At 37.5% G+C, this 10,376-nt stretch overlaps 1 protein-coding gene across 1 annotated transcript in view; it reads left to right on the top strand.

Annotated features, from left to right (window-relative positions):
- The window catches only part of LOC107715968 (AF4/FMR2 family member 4-like), a 38,061-nt gene that overhangs the window by 4,282 nt on the left and 23,403 nt on the right, over positions 1 to 10,376 (top strand). The window contains exons 2-4 of the mRNA XM_016522248.1: positions 1,585 to 1,708; positions 5,838 to 6,563; positions 8,839 to 8,880. Of these exons, the coding sequence (XP_016377734.1) occupies positions 1,585 to 1,708; positions 5,838 to 6,563; positions 8,839 to 8,880 (892 nt within the window). The remainder of the gene's footprint in view (positions 1 to 1,584; positions 1,709 to 5,837; positions 6,564 to 8,838; positions 8,881 to 10,376) is intronic.

Genomic DNA, 10,376 nt, shown 5'->3' with positions numbered 1-10,376 from the left:
TGAGGCTGGATCATGAATGATTCGAGCGACTCGGTGCGAATGCAACCCTTTAAATGGTACTGGGAAATAGTTCGCGCAAAATCGTCCCAGTACTTTAGTACTGTACATTTAGTTATGGAACTAAAGCGGTGCGAAAGGCCCTAGTAGTGACTCGTCTTAAAACTGCATCTAAAAACACTCCCTCCCCCCGACGTGACGCCGCGCAGTGCTGATCTAATCAGTCATGCTTTCCTTCTGAAAGCAAACGAGGAGATTTATTTAACTGCCCAGTAATAACACTTTTCTTTTTTTTTTTTTACTCTTAAACAGTTTGATTAAAGTGTCCTTTAATTTACCCATGACTCTTCTTTCTTCCTTCCTTTTTCTTTCTTGTTTTTGGCTCTCTTTTTGCTCTTTTCCTATTTTTCTTTTCTCACTCTTTCTTTCTCTTACCTTATTTTGTCCTTTCGATTTTGTTGTGAAACCATAGGCAAAATGAATCTGTAGTTATGGCTTCATGGAGATACAGTGAATATAATTATTAATTCATTGCCGGTTTGCTATGGGTTTACTTAAGAAATGAGTGGAAACCTGCATATTACCTTATCCGTGTAGTCCTAAGCTACAAAGTTCAGGATAAGCCTCTGTACAACATTTGCATATGAAGACTTCAGATGTAAAAAAATCTCCAAATCTGTCTGAGATGTTTCTTTTAAATTAGCATTTTTATCAGGCTCCTATGACATAATAACATTGGGCATTTTTGAAAATAAGGCATTCAATAAATGACTCATAACCTTTTCATTGCCATTAAAGTGAAATTACCGAAGCTAACACAAGAGCCTCATTGCTTTGCATCTGAAGTCTTCATTCATTTCAGCAAGAGTTGTTTTCAACCTGTTGTGGTTTTGAATGACGCTCTGAACTGATTATTTTTTTTGTCTTATTTTAAAGTAAAAATCTGCCTTTTCGAATGACTTGTGGACTAGATGTTTGCTAATTACTAAACCACATGCCTCAAAGACTGACGAAGTTTCACTTCGCACCATTGATTTCTCAACCCTTGTTTAACCAAACACACCCCACATATCTCACGTAACCTGTAATGTTAGCAGTCTTTCATGTCTTAACTTTTGAAACAACCTTTTTTAAAGGTTTCTGTGTGCTATAGAATATCGTTTCATCCATTGTGCTAAATATTGGCTGAATGTGTAACTACTTTAGTGAGTCCTGTTATTAGTAATGACGCACAGGGCAGATAATGAATATAATGTATGGAATATAATGTTTGGTTAGCCGAAGCACGCAGTGTAAGACAAAGATGGACAGAATTAAAGTCAGTATTACCAATAACTGTGTCTAATTGAATTGTAACATTGAGTTCTGCTACATGACTGTTGTCTGTTATTCTGAGAAATGGCCCAGGTCTTGTTTTCTGAAGGGAAAGCACATCTGCTTGTCTCCAGTAATCCTGTCCATTTGTTTCCATTTGTTGTTCAAATATGTAACTTTATCTTGGTAGATGAAGGTGTAGATCAAGGTGTCAGGAAGCTATTTTTCTCTAATTCTTCATTGCTTAGTGACTCTTAGTGTCTCTGTTGTTAGCAACATGAACCGTGAAGACCGGAATATGCTCCGTATGAAAGAAAGGGAAAGGAGAAATCAAGAAATCCAGCAGGGAGGAGAGGCCTTTCCAGCTAACTCTCCCCTCTTTCCTGAACCTTATAAAGTAAGTTCATTTTGTTTCTTCTTTTTTTCCCCCCCATTTTATTATCTTTTATTTATTTATTTATTTATTTATTATTTTGCCCTGTAGACCTCATCTAATCTTGGGTTGTTCTTTTTTGGCTTCTATGCACAATTAATCTGGCTCTTTAGCAAAAAACAAACACTTGATAAATGCACTGTGGTGAAACAGCAACTTTGGTCATTACATAATTACTGGAAAAATGTATGCGTCATGGAAACTTGAGAGATTTGGGTGTTTTAATGGTTACAAAAAAAACCTGTGAAATTTACAGTAAGAACTGCAGCTGTGCTTGCCAGAACTTTACTGTAAAAATGCCGTAGCAAAATTAAGTATTACAGATTAAATTTTAATTTACTGTAAAAAAACATTTCATTAAATTAAATAATGTTGATATACCAAATTACTAATACCTGTTTTTTTAGCATTTATAATATAATGACAACCACCTTATGTATAAAAATAATGTGTATATATAAAATATATAGAAAGTGGATGGTGTCATGCGCACAAATTATACAAAACACCATCATGGTAACTCTAAAATAATGCAATAAACATTAATTAAACAACGTAAGATGTAACACAAAACCCTAACCCTAAAAAACTTTCACACTGGGAATTTACGTCTCTAAATTTAAGTTATAAAATGACTTGTTCTATTTTACATCCAAAATTTCAACGTGTAGAGGAAGGCCAGTGTAATAAGATATCGCCGTTATATAAAATGCAGAATAGCAACTAAGATGCTTCAAAGTAATTGCTAAATTGAAACATGCATCCAAATTTAAACAATATCCAGTGACAGCTGGTGGTAGGTTTTGGAGGAAAACCGTTAGAAACCGTTTCCAATCAATGCTGAAAATCTCGAAACGGGTTTCATTTGCTATTTGAACCCTAACAGTTATTACAGGGCATTTTATAGGTAAGTACTTGCATTGTTAGATGCATCAGCTGGAGATTTTTGTTAACAGTATGGTTGCTTATTATAAATCTGTCCGGCTAATATAAAATGTCTGCTAGTTAGTGGCGGGTTAACTTCTTGTCCTAAATGTGTGGTAAGTGCTCAGCAAATGTCTAGTTATACAGGGATAAGCATTGTGTGGTTTAGTTTGCAGGTGTGAGGAAGGAAAGAACATTCCCAATAAGAACTGGTCATTGAGAAACGTATTTTACAGTGCCGTAGTCAAAGGAATTACATCATTTTACATCAGATGATCTCAAGTGATGAGAGAGAGGAAAATAGTGTTCCATGAAATAATATCAAGATAATACTTTTATTTTGTTGTGCTTGTTGGTTGCACTCAACAACATACAAGAACCTGTCAGAACTTTGAGGAAGCTTTGTTAATTTAGAATTTAATGTTTGAATTGTTACATTTATCACAATTTCCACCCCTATAGTTCAACTTTGTTGTTGTTGTTGTTGAAAAGTGGAAATTCGCCTATTTTTGTTTTGGATATGTTTACCCAACTTTAATATTTTAAAAACCTCATAAAATTACCTGACAAGCACAGTGTCTTTGCTGTGTTGACACATTTCCTTTTTAAACCAGAAGTCTGGGCGGGACATACAGAAAGACTTTTATTGTTTTTGTTTTTTGAAACCATGTTCTGCTACTCTTTTGGTAAAGTTTATTGGATGAAGTTTGGAGTGGAAATGTGTCATTAATAATTTGAGTCTATTTTTAGTATAGAGGTGATCCAACATCAGTTGCTGCAAAAACCAATTTAATTTAATCGCATTCCTCCTGACCCATTTCTTTTTTTTTTTTTTTAAGATAGTATTTCAGGATGTGAAATACTATCAATGGACTAAAACTCTACATTCATGGGTTTTTTTCCAAATTGGGCTGATATAAAGCTGCAATGGGTGGGAAAAGGACACGTATATAATAGTCACATATGTTACAGTAAAGAAGATTACAGTCTCTCTCAGTCTAATCTTTGCCGCTAACCAGCTTTGCACAGCGGTAAGTGCTTTACTTTGGTGGTGAACCTGTCATAGGATGCAAGAAATGCAACCTGAAAGGTAGAGAATACAGACAGCTTACAGTCCCGTTATTACCTTCATATTCCCTCTGGGATAAGATGAAGTGGTGTGTACTAACAGTGGAAAAGCCCTGCTTTGACATGTCCTCCGGTCGGGTTGGGACGCGATGTGCTACTTGTTTATTCTGGATGAACTCATTGGGGGCAGTAGTGCAAAAAATACTTCACATAACGGTCTGCTCCTGTACGCTTGACTCAAACATTCTGGACAGATCAAGTTATAAAACAGGACTGGGAATATTGAATCCTTGTGTCTTATTTGTCATATGATTCAGTATCGTCTCTAAATCATGTTTAATTGTTGCAAGGATCAGACAAACAAATGGGGAATGTCCACAGTGGCCATGTTCCTGTCTCTTACATTACAAGATTTATGCAAGCACAGTGTAACGTGCAGATGAAAATTACTTTGCCAGCAGCTGATGAGTTGTTTACAGATGCCTTTTTGACTCATTTGTCTTACTTTCTATTCAAGTTTCAAATCATATACATTTTAGTGGATATTTACACAAATATCCACTAGTAAAGGACTGTTTTTACACAGAAGAAAATAATTAAAGCTAGATACAGACCTTTTGATTCTCCAAATTTGTAATTTAAATAGTTTCCATAGTTTTAACAGTGGTATTTGTAATAAGAACATGGTAAGCACAGACTAAACCATGTATGATTTTTCACTACCGTGGTTAGATGTAACTTTAACTGAGTTTTATCATAAAAACAGTAGCCTAAGACATTTAGAAACTTTAAATGCAAAATATACAATTCAGAAACTGCCATAGTTTAATAATATTCAATGATGCACCAAAGTTTTGGCGGCCGAAAGAGCAATTTTTGGTTTGAAATGTTGTCTCAATCAGTGATTCAACGGTATAAAGACGTCATTGAAACCGCTCGTAAACGATAATGTCAGGTAAAGTCACATTTACCGCGGGACAGGCATTCAAAATCCATAAACTCAATAGTCAGCTAGAAAAAATAATTCTATAAAGCAGCATTTTGCTAAATATATGCACTATTGCATATTCATTAGATTTTTACCTAAACTGTTACCTTCGTTATTTAATGTACGTTTGAGTAAATCTGTGAAAATTGTAGAAACACTGTTATTAAATACTGCCTTATGTGCAATTTAAATGTTTGTACAACTTGGCCTTTATTTGAGTGTTAATGATTAAATAATGTTGATAAATTAATTGATTATTAAATAATATTTATTTTTGGTTTTTGGCCAAGTGCATCCTGAATTTCCAGTTTCAGCCCAGAATTTTTATTTGCGGTGCATCACTAAAATAACTATATAATAATATATGATAATGCAATGTTTCTGCCACAATACCAGGGTTAATGGAGTTAGTATTACTACAGTAAATTAAAGAGGGCTGGCGAACTTTGTAGTGGCACCAGTTTGACTTTAAGCAGCAAAAAAGTTTGTAAAATGTGACCATTTAGGCTCCGATCAGACAGAACGCGTTTTTTTGCAGTGAGAGGCGCCTTTTTAAAATTGTTTTCTATTGGCAGTGAGAATTTTGTGTGCTGTTTGTGCGCCCCGGGCGCCTCGTGTTTTTGTAGGAGTGCTCGGAGCACCTAAAGTTGAAAAAAAAATCAACTTTGAGCAGAAAAGCGCCCGAAGTCATTCTCGTTTTTTTTCCCCCATTGTCCAGTCGAATGAATGGAGAGGCGGGCCTTAAAGTTTCTGCTAATATGACGGTTTACTTAACGGCAAACCAAAGATTTTAGAGTGCTTGCGCTATAATCCTTCATTAGACTGACAGGACAGCTGATTCGGTGGTTGCCTAGCAACATTAAAAAAATGCAGTGCACTGCTCTTTTCTAAATTAAAAAAAGTCAACCTCAAAAAGGCAGTGTGGGTGCGCCTCGCATTTTCAAACCTGAAAAACGTGTTCTGTCTGATCGGGGCCTTAGTCAGCCTGAAGCCCTGTGATAGACACGTTTTGAAGTTTGTAAAATGGCGCACACAAACTTGAATACATGTGCTTGAGTTGTTGTTCTCGCACTCATCTCCAGTCTTTCTCACCTTATCCTTTTCTCCCAACAGTCCTGCAAGGAAGATAAACTCTCAAGTCGCATCCAGAGCATGCTGGGAAATTACGACGAGATGAAGGAGACCATCGGTGAACCCCCAATGTCCAAGCTCATTCCCAAAGCCTCCAGCTCCTCCTCGGACGATAAATCCGGCCAGTACGGTGACCAGCGCGGAGGCACCCAGAGTCAGAACAGTAAATGGACTCCTGTCGGCGGCATTTCTTCCTCATCCTGCTCGTCCTCCTCAACTTCTGCCCCCTCGCAGAAGCGCTCGTCCGTGCAGGGCAGCCACGGCAGCAGTCAGCGTAGCGGCTCCAGCAGCGGCGGTCAACGGCACGAGCGAGACTATAGCAGCAACAAGAAGTCCAGCAAGCACAGCTCCGAGCACAAATCCCACTCCAGCCCGGCCAAGGGCTCCATGAGCTCCGGCGGACACTCGCGCGGCCGCAACAAGTCGCCCAGGGACAGAGAAGCCAACTGGGACTCGCCCTCAAGAGTTCATTCCTTCTCCAGTGGACAGCATCCCAGCCAGAGCTTCCCGCCCTCGCTCATCAAACCCAGCTCCATGATCCAAAAACCCACCGCTTATGTGCGGCCCATGGACGACCGGGAAACGGCCGAGCCCAAGACCTCCTCGGAGTCGTACGGCGGTCAATCACACAGCAGTGCGGTGGGAGAAATGAAGCCCAGTGGCAAGGCTTCCCTCACCAAGCTCAAGATCCCGACGCAGCCAGTCGATGTAAGTCGTGCATGCTTTCTTTTTTCCCATAATATTGATAAAAGGATTCACATCATAACGAATCCAATTTCCCTTGATATACTGAGATAAAACCGAGCTCAAAGGTAAACGACAGTGGATTTCTCCTTTCATTTTTCGAAATTTTGTACCTGCGAACTTGTTGCAAAATTTGTCATTCTGACATTGAAATAGGCTATTCATGCGATTCACACAAATCCCTGGAGTTTTTAATCTATATCTCAAAGGAACTGACTGTCTTCAGACAAGTTTTTGGTCGCACTTTAGTTTGGGGACCAATTTGTAGTATTAACTAACTATTAACTATGACTTTTGCCTCAATAAACTCCCAATTTGCTGCTTAATAATAGTTAGTAAGGTGGTTGTTAAGTTTAGGTATGGGGTTTAAGGATTAAGGGATCTAAAATATGCTCATGCAGAATAAGGCATTAATATGTGTTTTATAAGTACTAATAAACTGCCAAAATGCTAGTAATATGCATGCTAATAAGCAGCTAGTTAATAGTGAGAATTGGTCCCTAAACTAAAGTCTTACCAAGTGTTTTTGGTGACACTTTACTAAAAGCCTTTATTTATAATGCAATATGAAGGTATTTATAATGTACATTGTAATGCGTTCTATCTTTTCATAAATAATTATAACCATAAAATGCATCATAACATCTATTTTTTTTAATGCATTATACTTTCTGGATGAATAGAATTATATATAAAGGCTTAAGTGTTACTGCATATTTTTCTTCTCACCTCCATATGATGCTGAATAAAGTAGTGTTTATAAGTGCAGCGCTGCTTTGTGTAAGGGGTAACCGCTATATTTCTGCTGTAACATAAGCGCCACCTACTGTCAGAGATTTGCATTCTCAGTCAGTCACTAAATGTCTAGAGGATTTTTGAACAAACTAATAGGTCTGGAAAAAAAAGACATATCATTGACCACATTGCAGTCTTGTGCACTCTTGTGCCTCTGATAACAATACACAGAAGTCGCACAAATGCATGTTTTTATGACATGTCTTAAAGGTCCCATATTGTACACCTTTCTGGAGTTTTATTTTAGGTTTTGATGTCCTTAAGAATATATATTTGCGGTATAAGTACCAAAAACCATCTCAATATATTTTTACAGCTCCTCTCTCTGGAGCTCTGCTGAGAACAGGTCGATTTTGGCCTGTCTAATTAATATTCATGAGCCTCTCTTCTGATTGGCCTGTTGTTTTCTGAGTGACGCACGGCCAGGCCAACCACAGGTAACTAGGGTCAGCCGACGTCACAGCGCTAGCTGGAGGCAGCAAAACAAAGGGGAAACTGGAGGCGGCCCATTCAAACCAGCGCAGATTCAGCTACATAAGGAGCTTAAAATATCATCTTCTTGTGTTTTACGGCATGTTTCCGTGTTGTTGCTGCTCAGCAATGGCATGGACGCGATGTTGTCTGGGGGTTTGGCAAAAGGAGAGTGGGACGGTGGGCGGTGCTCGGGGTGGTGACTGAAGGCGGTAACTGTGTAGTTCTGACATCAACTTTTTACGGAAGTCACAACGGTTCGTGAAAAATCACAGCTAGTTTAAGCAGGCTGTGTGAATTTTACTGTGGACTGACTGTTTTGAAACTTATATGGTAGTTACATAGCACCTAGACCTCAGTTATCATGAAAAAAGCCAGGAAATTTCAGTTTTGAAAATATGGGACCTTTAAGTCACTCTGAATGTGTCCATAAATAATTATAAGCATAGACAATTTTACGCCTTCAGCTTTTATTTGTGTACATGCTAGGTGTCGCGGTGAGTTAGTTGTATAACTGTGGCCTTTCAATTCCTGGCCATTCGGTTGGATCATACACACACTTACAGCATGGAAGAAAAAAAGCAATCAGCAGTTGTTTAGTCATAAAAGTAAGTTATACAAAGCAGAATACAAATGTTTGTCCTGATGACTCAAACATCAAAATAGACTATTTTCTTTGGGATTCGTTGCAATGTTTTGGCTGGCTAGCATAAAACTGCAAAACTTTACTGGCTTTATGCCACCATTTAACATGCACCTTTAGGAAAACTATAATGACCTATTACTATACTAATATATTAATGTTATGACCTCTTTACAATAACATTAGCAAGTTGCATGTATTATTGCTCTACTCGAGGGTTTGACAACTTAACAGATTAAGTTATACTTGACCTGTGGTCAGAAGCAGCCCTGTATATTTGATTGATGATTCTGTAAGCAAAGATCTGCATGCTTTCGTTCGTTCCTGCAGGGTCCAGTGGGAGATGCGAGCTGTGTTGATGAAATTTTAAAGGTAAGAACTATTTTATTACCTGTCAATAGTGAAAGAACAGCTCACTGAAAAATTTAAATTGTTATACTTTACTCACACTTGCTAGAAAAACATGTTAGCAATGCTTAGCAGCATGTTAAAATATGCTAACAACGCCTAGCAACATGCTAGTAACAGTTAACAATGTTAAATGTTAATAATGCCTAGCAACATGCTAACAACACTTAGCTTAATGTTAGCATGTTAACAATGCCTAGAAACATGTTAGAATATGCTGACAACAGACTAACAAAGCTTAGTAAACATGTTAGCAGCACTTAATGTTAAAACATGTTAACAGCGCCTAGCAACATGTTAAATGCTAACATGTTAAAACATGCTAACAATGCCATGTTAACATGCTAGCAACCCTTAGCTAAATGTTAACAACATGCTAACAAATACCAGCAACATGCTACAGTATTTTAGCAATGCTTGCCAACGTGGTAAAACTTGCTGATGGCTTTGTTTAATGCAGTTTCTTATTGGTCTGATGAGGTCTAATAGGGTCTGAAATAGTCTTGAGTTCTTCTGATTTTATCTGTCTGAGGAAAACCTTTAAACTTCAAGGTTTTAAAACTTTCTTAATCCAGATAGCACAGGTACGTCTGTAAGATGTCTTTTAAAGCTTGCTTCATCTGGAAAGCATCTGCTGCGTACAAACATCTGATAGACGTCTATAAGATGTCAGTTTTACATTCATTCTAAATCATAAGCATCTTACAGACATCTTCTAAACGTCTATTTGACATCTGATAGGAAACGTCCTGTAGACGTATTGCAGATGAGCAAACACTCTAAAAACTACGTCTTGCAGATGTAATGCAGACGTCAAATAGATGTCTCCGTGACGTACGTGTGCTATCAGGGAAACTATCAGAGCAGGCTTTGTCAAGCTAGCCTCAAAGTTTATGGTCTCTTTAGTTTCTCTCATTACTTTTCTCAAAGAAAGGCACTTTTCTGGCATTTTCCTTACTTCTAATCCTTAATAACATTGTTCAAAAGGGATTCGTAAAGAAAGGAACTGCAAGAAATGACAGAAAGCACTTAGAATTAATAAAAATGTGTTAATGTGGAAATATTTTGGTTGGCGCTGCCTCTCATGTAATATGTGACCCTGGAGCACAAAAGCAGTCTTAAGTCGCTGGGGTATATTTGTAGCAATAGCCAAAAATAGTGTATGGGTCAAAATTATAGATTTTTCTTTTATGCCAAAAATCATTAGGATATTAAGTAAAGATCATGTTCCATGAAGATGTTTTGTAAATTTCCTACTGTAAATACATTAACTTAATTTTTGATTGGTAATATGCATTGCTAAGAACTTCATTTGGACAACTTTAAAGATGATTTTATCAATTTTTTTGCACCCTCAGATTCCAGATTTTCAAATAGTTGTATCTCAGCCAAATATTGTCCTATCCTAACAAACCATACATCAATGGAAAGCTTATTTATTCAGATTTGAGATGGTGTCA

The sequence above is a fragment of the Sinocyclocheilus rhinocerous genome, unplaced genomic scaffold (assembly GCF_001515625.1).
Source record: "Sinocyclocheilus rhinocerous isolate Xijiao unplaced genomic scaffold, SAMN03320098_v1.1 scaffold1967, whole genome shotgun sequence".
Classification (NCBI taxonomy): Eukaryota; Metazoa; Chordata; class Actinopteri; order Cypriniformes; family Cyprinidae; genus Sinocyclocheilus; species Sinocyclocheilus rhinocerous.
Note: the sequence above shows the minus strand (reverse complement) of the source record. Positions and strands in the feature narration are given on the sequence as shown.